We start from the raw sequence: 16,326 nt of genomic DNA on the forward strand, positions 1-16,326 counted from the left end.
GGAGGCTCAACCGAGATCTAGAAGAAGGCCCTAATCTGTAGTTAGGAAAGGTCTTAATAAGTTGTCCAAGAGATACTAATACGCAGTCATAAAGGAGCCCTAATTCACTGTCAAGAGAGCCCTAAATCCGCAGTAATAAAGAAGCCTAAAGCCACAGTCTATGGAGGCCTAATATGCAGCAAAGGAAGAAGACTTAGCAGCATATTTGAGGAGCCATAATCTGCAGCCATTGACTGACCCTAGGCCGCAACAAAAGTTCCCTAAACGCAGAAAGAATAATTCTGTTAACATCATGAAAGAAGGCTATTCCTAGGCATGGGTTTAGGCATCATTTTGTCTGCATTTTCTTCTTGTAGGAGGGCCGAGTTAGAGAAGCTCTAGATCAGGTATGTTGGAGGAACAAGTATAATGTTTTTGCTGCCTGGAAGCTACAGGAAGACTGTGTGTTAGGCCGCAAGCCATAACACCACAATCAAGGTTTTTTTATGAATGTTTGAGGGCTTATTTATATGTCCAGATTTGCAGGATATCCCAGGAGTTGTCCTAGGCTGTTTTGGTGACTGTTAGAGAACTGTTTGGTGCCCTAACCAATCATCATGATGACACTTACAAACTATTATTGACTGAGTCCAATTTCATGAATCAGAGACAGCTAGTGCAACAGCATGATGATATGGTGCAGCAGCATGATGTGTGCAACATGCATTTGGATGCAGCATAGTGCAAGCTCAGCATGGTGCAGCATGAGGAGTGCATATCAGTGATGAGTGCAGCATTGAGTGTAGATCAGTGATGAGTGCAGCATTGGGTGAAGATCCGTGATGAAAGTAGCTTAGTGATTGGAGCAGCACAGTGACAAGAGTAGCAGCATGAAGTGCATAACATGGTCATTAGTTCCAGCACTGTGATGATGAGTGCAGTATGGTGCAGCATGGTGAGGTGCAACATGTGGATGAGACATAGCACCATAATAGGTGAAGGAGTCACCTTCGAGAATCAGTTGAAGCGGCATGTCTTCAACTGATCTCATGTAGAGATGAATCTAGAAAGTCAAACTGTTGACTTCTGTTGTAAATGTACTATCTCTCTCTCTCTCTGCTGAACTATTGAAGAACATATAAGAAGAATTGATCAAGGGTTTCCCCACATCAGGGTTTGTCCCTGGCTAGCGCCACATCTTGTGTCCTCTTGTCTTGGTTTGTCTTCTGCGATTTATGTTTATGTTCTATTTGCAGTTTACTTTAATGTTGATGTGATTGCCAATTTGGAAAAGATATTGAGCTAACTATGAAAATTGAAATAAATTGCTCTAAGCATAGAACATACCTAAAATTAACAATTTTAAAGATTCTATTTTAGCTTTAATCCATTTGAATTTGACATATTTTTAATCGTTTTTTTGTAATAGTGTGACAACTTCAATAAATTTGGGTATAAATCTCCTCACATAATGAATCTTCACCAAAAAGTATTACATTGCAAAAAGGAAGTTGAGTAATCATTCTAACACGTTCAATGTCAAAACTCACACCTTTTTTTGATATGCCATGACCCAATAACTTATATATTGTGACTACAAAGATAATTTTCCTTGGATTCAATTAGATACCATATTTTTGACATCTTTCAAGAATTCGAGCAAATGTTTGATGCAATTGGTTTTATTCTTGCAACATGCAGTTATGTCATCAAGCTATATAATAACGGTGTGATTTATTAAACCATAAAACAAAATATCATTGCTCATTGAAAAGTTGCACATGTATTGTTCTGGCTCAAAGACATTAATATAAAAGCAAAGGTTCCCCATCTAGTTCTAAACATTGTTTTAATTATATCATCTTCAATTAAAAGTACCTAATTATACCTTAAAGAACAATTAGGCAATGAAACATTTCAGATCGTAAGACAAAGTACAACATCTAATCTATATGTGGTATGGGATAGTTTTCCTTTTCAAAATCCTTATTTAAATTCTAGAAATCAACACAAAATTAACTTCACAAGTTTTCTTCTTCACTGGAACTATGTTTGCTACCTAGGTAGAATGTTGTACTTGAAAGATAATTTTAACATCAAGTAGGTTTTTCAACTCTTTCTACACTTGAGGTTCCAAAGGATGATGGATTTTACATAGTTTTTGTTGAAAAGGTTTCACATCCATTTTCATAAAAATTATATGTTAACTAATTTGTGCCATAAGGTTTTTAAAATCATTGTATGTCCATGCTACATGTTGATATTTCTAAAAACGTTTTATAAATGCTAGTTTTATTTTTGAATGGGAACAACATGTTACGAGAATAACATTTTTTGGATTTTCTATAGTTCCAAGGTTAATAATCTCATGATATAACACTGAATTGTTAGTTTTGACACTAAATTATTTCTTGAACATATCTTAGAAGTTAAATAGTTTTTCTAATGTTCAAAGCAAAATAGCCTTGAAGCTTTTGAGACCAATCTTTATTCATCAATAAGCAAAATGATAGAAGTGATATGGTGAACTTTGAATATAGAGGGTGCACAAATTAAAACACCATTTAGTTCTCCTATGACCTTAACCTCTAAGTTATCTAACTTAATGATGTGAGTAGAGCACTTTGTTGGGGTTGCATTCAATTTCCTACACACTGAGTAGAGCATTACATTGGATGAAACTCTTGAATTTGCAAAGCAATAATGCACATTTTGATTAAAGATTTCAAAGGTTAACTAAAAAGATGGGGTCTCGGACTTCGATCTTCTTCCTAAAGGAGAAGCATTTACTATCACATTTTGCATGTTATTGATTGTTGGTTTGGTAACATTTTTTGTGAAAGTTGTCAATTGTATATCAATATTTTCTTTTAAATCATTTACGAACAAACAACAAACATACATACATCAACGATTGAAATGTTTTCTTTAATTTTCTTAATATCCTCAATTATGTTTTATTCCATTGAAACAAAGTCCTTGTTCCTAGAAAAAATTTTGCTAGTATTTAGAGTATTGAAGGATATTCTAAGAGTGGGAGATAAAAACATTTTTTTATTGTTATTTGAATTTTGAGGCTTAAGAGGTAACTTCAATTGGACATGTCCTTTACTTTGGAGGCTATAATCACTTTGTACATGTACTTCTTCGTCCAATTCCTTCTTTTCATCTAGATTTAAACTAGGAAACATATCCCAAAGAACCATAATAACTCTTTCATTAGGTTGTTTCTCAACTTCTTCATCTACCTCTCCTTCTACATGGTCATTATTTCTTATATTTGAATTCATTCATCGAGAAAATGATTGACATCATGACATTAATCCATTTTGGATACATTTTTTTCTAAATGATTTTCTTGGTGATAGTTGTAGAAATTATCCATGGCTACTCCTTCCATTTCAACGTTTAGCTTTGAAGGCAAGGGTTCAAGTGGTTTGGTGGGATACATCTTCTAAAGAATGGTCTAAATGGATGTAGTTTTGAAGTACCTTCTCTCGAAGTTCTCTAAATATCTATGATTTCATTGAATAAATGTTTGATCATCTATTCTAAGTTATCTAATTCTATAGAATCATTTCCTTTTCTCCTAAGGTTACATTTTGTTGAGGTCTAGGCAAGATTACAATTTTCTTGGGCTAAATATTCTCTTTATTGGAAAATGAAGCAAGACTTTCTTTACACCCCATCATTTCAAGTTTATCTTGTTTAGGCTCTTCAGAATTCTGAGCCAGCATATCCTTTCTAACTCATTTGAAAAACATGGAAATAGGGGCTAGTAAGGCATTAACATATACTTCTATCTAAAAGTCCTTAAGAGGGTTCTATGTATGTCTTAAACTTATTAATAACTGTTCTAAAACTTTGAGTAGAGTCCTTAACTCTTTCTTTTGAACCCATTACCAATGAAACAATCCATCCATTGAGGCTCCTACAGATATTTCCTCACCAAATTTATCTAGGAAATCCTTTTGAAAATCACCCCAATTAGTTATTCATCCATCTAGTAGAATATTTAAATGTCTCCTGCCTAAGAAAGGTTATCGATTTTTGAACCAAAATAAAATATGGATTAATGATATTGTTTTCTTTTAAATATAGCCATTACAAGGTACAAATCAAGTAGAAGATGCCTCCAAAAGAAGCCACATATTGAGATGAGCAATTCATGAAGAAACAACCTTAATTACAAGCTTGAAAGATAAACCTTTTTAAGTAAGAGGCTACGTTAGGTTCCAAACACACATTCATTATTATTATATTGGTTATAATCAAGTCTACCTAATGTGTAGGATACATAATATTCCCTTTCTCTCATAGATACAAATTAAAGAGATCCATTTGAATAGTCACTTTATATTGTGCACCTAGATATATTGTAATTGGAAGTTGCCCCTTCTAATTAACATTTCAATCGCTCATTCATTTATTCTAGACATGACAATACTAAAATTGACATTAATTAATGTTCACTAAATAATTTAGTACATAACCTATTGTTTGTAACTTAATGCAAAATTTAAATGGAAAGAAAACAAATTATCGAACATCAACAATGCATAACATCACACAATACAATAATGTTTTCTCTAGAGCACCTTCATGGGTAAGAAACTTAAGCTTTTATGCAACCGATTGGAATGCTTTCCATTATCACTCTTAATAACAAAGACTTTTCTATTTTTTGGCACATATAATTACTTTACAATGTTAAGCACTAGTAGCAATGAGGTGAGATGCATTCTTTGTAATGGCTCTTTAGCTCTTTTCTATTCCCTCTTTGCAAAACTTTGTCATCGATATCTCAGTGGACCAACCCCTCTCCTTTGTTGAAGCGTTATATTTAATTTTTCTTTTACATAGCATTTATAGACGATTATGATAATGCAACCAATTCATTTATCCAATTATCAAGTTGTTCTATCATCAATAAGTTAGGATAGTGGTGGTTTCGGGTACATGGGATTTGTGACCCTTGGTATTGCACCCATGGATTCCATGTAACGAATCCTTTAAGAGGCTTGAAGATACTCCATTGTAATGTGTGAGGAGGTAAGCAGTAAAGGCTTACTTGGCCGACTTGACCAAGTTTAGTCAAGTAAATAATAGAGCTAGTGGTTGGTTTTTCGTGTAAAGTTCTTATAAGAAAAGTTGAGTATGATTCATGTAATATGATTTGTCATAATTATTTTTCTCACATTTTTAATCTTATCATTTGATATCAGAGCAAAGTTTGGTGTGGCCCTGGACTCTCACATGAGGGGTCTCGGTGAGTGTGACGTTGATATCTCCATTTTACAAAGGTATAGATCTAATTGGAGAGCTAAACATGACCATCTCCAAACTACGAAAAATGGCCATGAAAATGGTGTTATAAGCTTGAGTTTTGAGCATGAAATTCAGTTCAAGACACATCAAATCTCCATTGCTTAGCAAGGAGAACCATGAGAAAGTTGGCAAAGCATGCATTGCTTAGCTCATGTAGATGTCTAGCCACTAGGTAGCATGCACAAACATGCTCACTTCCACCTAGCCATTGATAAAGAGTGGTGCAGAGGTGTAAGACAAGAGGAAGCAAACAATGGAGCACAAGAAGCAACGATGCAAGAACTAGACCCATATGTTGCCAATTCGAAGCTCAACTCACACACAACAACAAGCATTAGAACTCTAAGCTGAAATCTTTGTGGCATTGTGGCGAGGGAGCATATCTCGCAATACTCAATAGTGCAAGGACAAGTTGGCTAGATACAAAGAAGTCCACAATGGCATTAAGAACTGGCATAACAAACTAGAGGATGAGGGTGATGCTTAGGAAGGTCGACAAAGTGAATTTGCACAAGGGATTTCAATGTAGGGGATAGATCTGCCGACACAATAGGCTTCATTCTTAGCGTGCAAAAGTAATTTGTGGAAGGTGGCTATGAGGCAGTGAGATTAGTAAGGACCATTGCCTATGGAAACGATCTAGAGCAACAAGATTGTGAGGATTGGTGTCTACGGCAACAACTTAGGGCATTGGTCGTGATGTGGAGGCCCAAAAGGAGAGAATGCATTGTTTGCAGGCAATTAGGGCCAAAGCAATGGCAAATTGAGATGATGGTGGCATAATTGCCAAGATAGTAAAAATGAATTTTAAAAAATATATTACAATAAATTTTTTAATTATGTGTAAATGGGAATAAGCCTTACGATTTGGTTATGCATGTGTACCCCTGGTAAATTACCAGTAAAGTGTAGGGATAGACCTAGGTGATAGGAGGGACATATTGAATTCCTACATATTCTAATTATAGACTTTGAGGGAAGTATAATGTGGCGGTAAGCAATAACAAACTCAATTCACTGGTCTAACTAGATTTGGTCATGAGAAATGTCAAGTCAAGTTTAAAAAATGAAATGTTAAAACACATGTTGTTGGTAACCCTTTATATTAGACCCTACATGTAATATAACCTTTCAGATTTTAAGAACACTTTCATTATATGTCGAGGACTTTTAAGGCTAATTTCACATACTTCCTAAGATTTGGATATATTAACTAGTTTTTATTGTAAAGATTTTTCAACATAAATGTACATATCACTATGGTTATTATAATTATTTTTCCTATAGCATTTTTAATCGGAGGCGGAGGAATTGCCCGACGGCCAAAAGTGACCAGAATGGGAAAAAAATTTCAAAAAATCTTGTAGGGAGTGTTTGAATCATGTTTTTGATGGTGGAAATGGATTCAGCCCCATCAAAAACTTCTACAACACCTAAAATTATCAATTTTGACAACTTTTACTTGAATTTACAAAAATCCCTACCAAATTTCTTCAAAATATGATCGGAATTTCCATAACTTTCAAAACATAATTGTTAGACTAAAGCTTAAGCTTTACCTTAACATTTATAAAATTATGATTGATCGCACCCAATTTCCTTATTGTAAAATGGTTATGATTATGTGGCAGCTCGCTATCTCAAGCACCCATGTTCCTTTGATTAGGGTTTTCCTGCCAAACCCCGTCACGTTTCCATAATACCTACCTCTCCCTTTTGCCTTTTCCAGAGGGCTTTTCACTCCACCAAAGAAACCCAGTGTACATGATACACGGAAGGCGAGTATAGCATGGCCAGAAATGACGTAGGAAACTGGAAGAAATCTGTGTGCATGTTACGATGTTGATAAAACAAATGCTATGTATACAATGTACATAGATCAGACCATCCAAATAATTTTAAGCACTTTCCAGCTAGTACCTATCCACTATTCAAAGTGCACTATAATAAAACTATGACGATTGTAAATTGTAATTTATCCAGATCATATTGTACTTATTATTATCCAAAGGCCTAGTGTAACGAGGTGGAGGAGTTGTCTAGAAAGTTATGGAAATTCGAGTTATATTTGGAGAAAATCCGGCAATGATTTTTGTAAATTCAAATTATAGTTGTTAAACTTCAAAATTTTAGGTCTCCTAGACGTTTTTGATGGTGCTGAATCCATTTCCACCATCAAAAACAAGATTCAAACACTGCATCTACAAGATTTTTTGAAAAAAAATTACCTGGATTCTAGCCACTTTTAACCATCCAGTGAATTCCTCTGCCTGGTTAAACTACTCCTTATCCAAATTCCACCGTTTGCTGTTACACTCATTTATTCTGTTATTAGTGTTGACCATTAAGTATTTAAGCTATAGATTTGGTGGGTTCCGTTTGCTGTTACACTCATTTATTCTGTTATTAGTGTTGACCCTTAAGTATTTAAGCTATAGATTTGGTGGGTGTTTTTTTTTTTTTTGACAACGGGTCTTTACTCCATAGATTTGGTGGGTATTTTTCTTTTTGACAATTTTGACAACGGGACTTTACTCCATAGATTTGGTGGGTATTCTTTTTGACAATTTTGACAGCGGTACTTTACTCCACAGCACAGGAAATAACAGGAATTTCCATCCGGTGGCTGAATAGCCCTCAAAGTTTTCAATGGGTTGCAAGGTAGATGGTGGTTGGGCTTAATTTTTATTATTATTTTCTTTATCAAGATTTAAAATTTGAATTTTGAATAAGGTTGCAGGATAGATGCTTTTATTTTAGAGTGGTTGGGATAATGATTATTATTATTTTCTTTACCCAAATTCAAAACCTAATTAGTAACATGATGAGTTTTAATTTTTTAATAAATATTGTTTCATCTAAAGAAATAACTTTTAAATGAATATAACAGTGTAACTCCCAGTCTTGAAATTAAAATGCAAAGACAGAATGTTTAAATGCAAGTTTACTGCCAGCATCAATTTGTTGAAAATGGTCACAAACCAACAGAATCACTATGAATTTAAAAAAATCTGATTCAACGCTTGTCTGTGTTCATTCTCCTGACATTCAATCATAGATTCAAGTAAGTCCTTTATCATATATAGACGTTGAACACTAAATATGGGCATAGACATCTGGTATGCAAGTGAAGGAAGCAACGTCTTAATAACACTGTATGTATCTGCTGCCTATCAATGATGGTATAGTTACAAACTCAAGTTTCAATTTAGGGGATACCATTAATCACATAAAAGATTCAGGTACAAATTATGCCTTGTGTTGCTGCTGACTGTGGACTTGGAAAGTAGACATGTATATAGAATATACAAATACACATATCAGATTTTAGGAATTAATTATGCTGTGGACCAGATCCTGCGTTAAGTCCAGGAGATTTAGGACCCCTCGGCCTCCTGAATAATTCCTGAAACAACTTAGAAACAAACAAAAAAATTATTACTACAACACAGTCATGAGAGATCAAAGGAGTCATTTTATGGGTAATCAAACCTGAAACAGTAAACATATCAAAAGAGATCTTGTTTTCCGTAATATACCCAAAACATATTACAAACAAATGTTGCTCACTATATATACCCAAAATCAAGACAAAGAAGTATGTTCCTTAAAAACTTAGTCTTTGTGTTGGCATATTCAACAATCAGAATATGGGATTAACTGCCCACTTAAAATAATGATATGATAATGGTTTGGAAGTGTATTAAACCTTGGGGTTTTGGTGTAATCAAAATCTCAACATGGTATCAGAGCCTTGGCCCAGATTAGATTTTGAAAACATGGACTAACAGCCCACTCAAGATATTGGTAATGGTTTTGAAGTTTATTAAGTGGTTTGGAAATTTGCTTAAGCTTGCTGGTTTTGGTGTAGCTAAAATCTCAACATGGTATCAGGGTAGGTTGGATTACCAGAATTGCACTTGAAGGGGGTGTTGGAGTAATTATCACTCACCTCAATGGGAATCATTCTGAAAACATAAGACTAACAGCCTACTCAAAATAATGGTAAAAGGTTTAGAAGTTTACTTCTAAAAACATGTTTTTTTCGTTATAACCTAAAACATCCTCAACAGCTTTCCTGGTTCTCTAATGGATTGCAATTTTAAACAAATATGAAATAAAGCCAATGTAAAGCACCCTAGCTAAGACATTGAGAAATATAACAATAGTCTGCAGTATTTTTTGTGGCTGCAAATACTTACGCTAGTAATCGATTGAGTTACTCCTCTACTTTCAGCGGTGGGTCCATTCTGATTAGCTCCTAGATCTGTGGATCCAGTCTCAACCTGAACCTGCCCCTGGAAGCTAGGATTTTCTAAACCATGCGCCAAAGGAAGATACCAAAGTAAGGACGATGCAGAAAACAAACAATATACATAGAGATTGATATTTGTTTAGTAATTTAAGTAAGGACAAGCTTGAGTTACCCAACAGTGGATCCTTGACATCATCTCCATCTGCATCTTGACAGGAGAATATTTGCTGGAAAAAAAGGACTAATCCATCCAAGCAGGAGAACAAACCGTTAGTTTGGCCCTGGAGAACGTTGTCATATTCCTGCTCTCCATCCCTATTTTGGGTGGACGCATCCTGATCTTCATCTTGAGCAACTACACATGCTGCAGAGTGACAGCCTGAGTCTTCTTGGTATACAGTTTGATTAAGCTCCATAGCTATTATGTTCTGCCTGTAACTTCAACCAATCTTTTGAACATCTTACATTGAATTCGCTCGCCAGCCCAGCATGCAAATAATAAATGAATGACTGAAATAAACAAGACAGTAAATATTGTACGACGACAGCACAGCTAAAACCGCCCAGAGCACCTGACTACCTTCATATTTCGCATAAATACATCAACTACCACACAGAAATATACTACGGCACAGTTAAACCTGCCCACAGCAACCGCCTAGGTTTAATATTTGGCATAAATATATCAAAAGCCACGTAGATATATACCATTTATTTTATCAGTAGATTCTGGGATGGGTCAATGTGACCGACACTATACTCTCATGACCTTAGTTACACAGGTAAATTGGGTCAGTGGGAGATCTACTATACTCTGAGCTTAAAGCAGCTACTCACAAGTTTAGTTAGATAAACCTAGTTAGATAGATAACTTGGACTAGACTCCTATATTGAGTGACATACCAATATAACACATTTACTTTTTGACTTAACCTAATGGACCATGCAGAAAGATACTATCACTAGATTCTTGTATTGATTGACAAACCAATATAATACATCTACTTTTTGACCTAACCCAATGGACCATGCAGAAAGATACTGTTAATTCAACCTATGGCCAGTTAAAAAAAGATTGAATGAGTAATATTTTATTTTTATATTTTTTTGTCAAATTTTCTGTGATCTTCAGTCTTGACCTATGATTTGAGGAGTTGTGACTCATAAGCTTGATCTATAGTTTGAGGAGTTGTGACCCACAAGCTTGATCTGTGGTTTGAGGAGTCGCAATCCAGGGATATCTAAGCCGTAAAAGTCACCCCTCGCCGAGTAGGCCACACCAGCCCTTAGCCCTTAAGTAATTGGATTTTTAGCATGTCTCCTCCCATAACAAAAGGCACACTAAAGAAACTCATCCTCAACAGATTGTGCTAATAAAATTTGACTTCTATAAAATTTATATTAATTCCACCTATAATCAGATAAAATAATTTAAATGAGTAATATTTTAAACTCCACACCACTAAAACTAAATCTTATAGGATTAAATTATAGGAATTGATTACCTAAGAAAAATGGAATTAAATGATGCCATGCGATGCAAAAACAACTACCCCTCCTTCTTAATGCTTAATATTCTGTGGACAAATAGATAAGTACCACCCTGTTTTACTAACTCTGGGCACGCCTGAATAAAAGTAAGGTTGCAACGTGCAGACTTTCAATTCTCAATGACCGTACGAACTCGCCTTCTTGGTAGTTGCCAAACGCCAAAAACAGCAATAAAGTAACTACCACATAGTCCCAAAAGGGAAGATATTAAAAATACTTAATTTTTTTCTTTCTACTCACTTATAAGATTCTGTCAAAAGATTGAGCGAGGGGATGTTGTCATTAGTATCGCAAGTGGTTCAACTCAGTGAGATATTTTAACCTCTCACTGAATATTTAACCTAGTAATTTGATAGGTTAAACTCCAAAGAAACTAATTATCTTATACTTTATATACAAAATGGTGTTATATTTAAATGTCACCCCTCCATTTATATACGGTAATAGCGTAGTAAGTATCAACTCAGTGAAAAATAATTACATCGAAGGTGTTACATTCAAATGTCACCGGTCCATTTATATATTGTAATAGCGTACTACGTAGTTATAAGTATTAAGATAAGGGAGAAAATTAGGTAATTTGATTAAAGTTTATGTAAAGATGGATTTATAAAATTCAATTAATCTAGTTATAAATATTTATGATTTTTTTCTGTGACTTTCACAACCACATATTTAATTTAATATTTTTTAATTAATTAAAATTCATATTATTTTTTCTATTATTTTTTATTCACATACAAATTTATAAATATAAATATAAATGTAATTAAATTAAGATAGGTGATTAGATTTTGTTTTTTAAATAATATTAATAATTTTTACATTCATTACTATTTTATTTTAAAACTAAAAATGTCTTTCTAAAGTAATTAGTTTTAACATCCTTCTTACAATATGATAATAACTCATAATACTAATTAAAACAAAGTCGATTAAAGGTGATTAGTTTTAACATTGTTGTTACAATTATGACAATGGTACATAATACAATAAGTAAAACAAAGTTGATTAGTTAGTTACAAACACAATATAACCAACTAAGATTTATTAGTAAAAGAAAAAACGTGAATGATGGAGGTTATGGATTTATAAAATTCAAGTAATTTAGTTGTAAATATTCATGAATTTTTCAAACTTTTTATAATCATATTTAAAAAAAAGAAAAAATTCATTATAAAAAGAGGAGTTACATAGCCCGCAGGGGTTTGGTCTTGTGGTCAGCGAATGGTCTACTAAGTCGTTCGTTCCGTTGTGCAAGTCATGGGTTCAAGTCTCGTCTTACCCTGAGGGGTCGTTCCTTGTGGGCTGGGCAGTTCCTCCTAGCTGTTATAGTGGTAGTCGGTCGGATTTGACCCCGTGTAACGCGAGTACAATACCACCGTCGTTGCCGATTCAGCGAGATATCAAAAAAAAAAAGAGGAGTTACATAATTATGTGAATATAGAAGAATGATCTAAAACATATTTCTTGGACAAACATGAGAAAAAAATCAAAAAGTAAGACAACTATGAGTCAATAGACGGAGAATGGGTCAATAAGATCAGTGGAGCCATAGAATGTGAGCTCCAATACATCAGAATGAGTCCAAAAATCAAGTCTTGAAAGCAAGAAGCCATCAGAAAGGTAAATCACAGAGGTATAAAAACAACACGCAGAAAAAATGAGCAAAAAGAGAACTAGCCCAGACTAGGACGCAAAGAGTCCAGACTAACTAATAACTTCGTCGAGCAGGAGTTCAAAAATTATCAGCCCTGGAGAGAGACCCCATGCCTGGAGAGAGCGTCTCCCTCCAGGTTTTGTTCCCAATGAACATGAAGGAAAGAGATGTCGAGGAAAGTTGGCAGCAAAGACAAGATATTAGACATCCATTGATGAAGGGGATGTCTAATATATTAGACCCAGTCATTCCATGCCAAAAGAATCAGTATGCATGAGAAAGGCAGAGCTTAATAAAAGCTCCATAGCCACATCGACCCTTTGACGGGGCCATCAAAGGATCCATTTGGGAACAAATCCCCAGGTCCATGAAAGACACAGATCAACGAGAAGATCTAGGAACCTAAGGGCCAATCTCATTGAAATAAGCAACGATATATGTAATTATGTCCATTTCTCTAGTTTTTTTATTAATTAAATTAGTTTTTAATAAAAAATTATAGTAATTTTTTATTGTAATTTATTAGTGTACAAATTTATAAATATAAATATAATTAAATAAATTATATAAAATTGAATAAGTAGCTAGTTGTGGACTGAAGATAACTAATTAGAGCTTATTTTCTATGTAAGATCCACATTTTTACATTTTCCGCCATTTTATTAGGATGGTACCTAATTAGATAATTAAATAAAGTTGATTGGTTAATTATGAAGACAACACAGCCAACTAGGGTTTATTATCCAAGTAAGAAGGAAATCATTAATGATAAGAAGAAGTTAGTGAATACTTTTGAACATTTCAAGTAAAGTCATAGGTTATAAATATGATAATTAACCTATTGATAAATATACGAAATTAATAATATCAACCATATATGTTCTTATTTTTCAAGATATATGTGCATTTAGGAAAAACTAATTCTAAACTTCTAATCTTTATTATAATCATTTTATTGTTATTGTTATTACAGTACATTATTATTTTATCTATAATCTTAAAATAATTATTATTATTATTTTACTTAAATTTGTAATTACTATCTTATTATTAATTTTATATTTTTTTTTATTTTATTATATTTATTATGCTAATGGTGATAAAAAAAAAAATCTATATCATATTTGCTACTAATATGAATAAGAAGAATGCCCATTGAGACCATAATTGGTTTATCAGACCTTAAAAAAGAAGGTAAATATTATCTAGATTCCTTTAGAATCTTATTTATATGTTGAAAAATATTAGAAGTGTTCCAAGATTAACAGAGTTTTGATGACTTAGGAGGTTAGGATGGTTAATATTGTAATAAATATTTTGAAATTGAGTCTTAATTTGGATGTACAAAGGGTACTCTAGGAGAAAGCATATTTCACCTTCAACCCTCTTAATGTGACAAGATGATACATTCTTGCATCCCGTGGTGTTTTGGGAATTGTCTAGTGCTCAGTTTCGCTATGCAGCTCATGAGAGTTTACTCATGTTTTTTCAATCTTGATTTTATTCTTTGTGATGGTTAGAACTGAAAGGTACTCTTGATCTTCTAGATTAGGGTTGACCACCTCTTTGCATCTTAACTTAGGATTTCATTTTCTAACTTCTTTATTTCACCACAAGTTCTCTTTAAATTGAGATGTATAATGTTTTTTAGTGTTGTTGGTATCATGAAGAATGACATCTTCATGTATTCCCCAATGTCTCACCCAAGTATTGACATCTTGATGTCATCCTCACTTGATTCGTTGGTGGTTATGACTAGAGTTGAAATTCAATTTTAAAGACCCTCTTATCATCCATGTCGTTTACCATATTCTTGTACATTAAGTACCTAACCATGGTCATGAACTCAATGTTTGTAGGTGGGGGGTAGGGCTCACTTTTATGAGGAGGATTGGATAGGTTGTATCACTTTCAATATTAAGATTATAATTTCTAAAATTCTTTTGGATTTTCTCTATCACTCTCCAAGATTCTCTAGATATATTTCATCTCCAAGCTTCACATCCATATAAGATAACAAGAGTGGTGACAGTATCAAATAGGATTTTTTTAAATCCCTTAATTGAAGGTCTATTATTTACAATTCCATACCCATAATAAGTTTTCCACCCTCTATTTATCCTTTTTTCAAAACTATAGTTCCAATTGAGCGTATGATGGATATTGATTCCAAGATTTTACATGAAGGCACTTCCTCCAAACTATTATTGTCATATATGAAGGTGGCATAAATAATCCTATGGGATTTTATTATCATAACCTTTGTTTTATCCATGTTCACAATCATGTCCATACTAAGCCATAAGTCCTTGAAATTTTTTAAATGAGGTCATATGGATTTTATGCCATAAGAACAATATCATTAGCATAAAGAAGAAGGATGATAACTATGCCAATGAGAGTTGAGTTACCACAACCATCTTCTTCCATTCAACATTCTAAATTATCAATCTAAATGCAAAAGAGAGTAGGGGAAAGATGACAACCTTACTTGACTCCTATGATACAATTAATTTCTTCCAACCACCCCTCAATGTTGCTAAACTTGGAAATGATATTTTCATATAGCCTTACGGTAGTAACTCTCATTTCATAAGGAACATATAGCTCTTCTTGTTGGAATTTCTAAGTCTAACTCGTTAGAAACCCTTCATGTACTTTCTAATTTATTTCTGCCTACTTGTTCTGATTAAGTAACAAGTTATTTACCATGTAAATACTAAAAATAAATACAAGTACATGCTCAACACATTACAGATCATCAACTGAAGGAAAAAAAACAAGCACACAAGTGACACCGTTGTTTTTGGACCAATGTCCCCGGAAAAACCCAATGCGGGAAAACCGGTGCAGCTATCTGAGGGTTTTATTATTATGCAGTTTCTGAATACAATATGGGTGCCAAAACCGGCTCACCCAACAGAGAATAATCTTGGCAGTAGTACCTCTCTACTCGGAAGCAGATATTCCGGTTGAAACCTCAGATAAGCACTCCAGCAACTCCACAGCTCCAATCTGCCCCACGAAACCCCAGCGTCAGCCTCTCTCTGGCCCAGCGTTAGCCCACCATTACTTTGGCTTGGCCTGCGTCAATCCTCTGGCCCTCTGCGTCACCCACGATGGCCCGCTGAGGCACTGCACAGCTCTTGGCTGGCTCTATGTGAACCCTTGGCTGCTTCTGCGTCCCTCTCTCCGGCTACTGCGCTGATCCTCCCAGTGCTATCTTTGCGTCTTTGCTTCTGTATTCATTGCTCCTCAGCTACAACTCTGATTACTCTCTCAACTTTCTCAATAAACCCAACCCCAGAAAGTCGAAATCGTGATCTCTCGGTGTGTTCTCCAAGTGACCCTCAAGCTTCCTCTTATACTTTTCTCGTTGACAATTCAACGACCGAGATTAAGTCCCTAATCAACGGCTAAGATTAGATCTGGCTTGATCCATGACTTTTGGACCATTCTAACACAGTTTTATATTAATTCACATTAATATTTTAATTCCCTAAGTTTAGACTTAGAGACTCCATTAAAAATATTAATTGTTTTAATATCTCCC

At 34.3% G+C, this 16,326-nt stretch overlaps 1 protein-coding gene across 2 annotated transcripts; it reads right to left on the reverse strand.

The window, feature by feature from the left end:
• Positions 1 to 8,366: 8,366 nt before the first annotated feature.
• Positions 8,367 to 10,202, reverse strand: LOC149163397 (uncharacterized). 2 transcript variants are annotated; one of them, XM_089430736.1, is made up of 3 exons: positions 9,735 to 10,202; positions 9,510 to 9,622; positions 8,367 to 8,722 (listed from the first exon to the last, which is right to left on the reverse strand). In XM_089430736.1, exons 1-3 carry the CDS (start codon positions 9,976 to 9,978, stop codon positions 8,642 to 8,644), a joined length of 438 nt encoding a protein of 145 aa, XP_089286862.1. In that variant the 5' UTR covers positions 9,979 to 10,202; the 3' UTR covers positions 8,367 to 8,641. The 2 variants fall into 2 exon arrangements, with proteins under 2 accessions (XP_089286862.1, XP_089286863.1); XM_089430737.1 differs by having other exon boundaries at positions 8,367 to 8,713; positions 9,735 to 10,201.
• Positions 10,203 to 16,326: the final 6,124 nt, after the last annotated feature.

This window comes from Pinus tabuliformis, chromosome 5_1 (genome assembly GCF_031772625.1).
Source record: "Pinus tabuliformis cultivar Carrire ecotype Pingquan chromosome 5_1, CPIR1, whole genome shotgun sequence".
Classification (NCBI taxonomy): domain Eukaryota; kingdom Viridiplantae; phylum Streptophyta; class Pinopsida; order Pinales; family Pinaceae; genus Pinus; species Pinus tabuliformis.

Bases quoted from the DNA above. Each gene is read 5' to 3' on its own strand.
- LOC149163397 (XM_089430736.1), bottom strand. From the start codon at position 9,978: ATGGAGCTTAATCAAACTGTATACCAAGAAGACTCAGGCTGTCACTCT. The intron at 9,623-9,734 runs GTAACTCAAGCT...CGCATGGTTTAG, and splicing joins TGTCAAGGATCCACTGTTGG to AAAATCCTAGCTTCCAGGGG. The intron at 8,723-9,509 runs GTAAGTATTTGC...TTTGTTTCTAAG, and splicing joins TAACTCAATCGATTACTAGC to TTGTTTCAGGAATTATTCAG.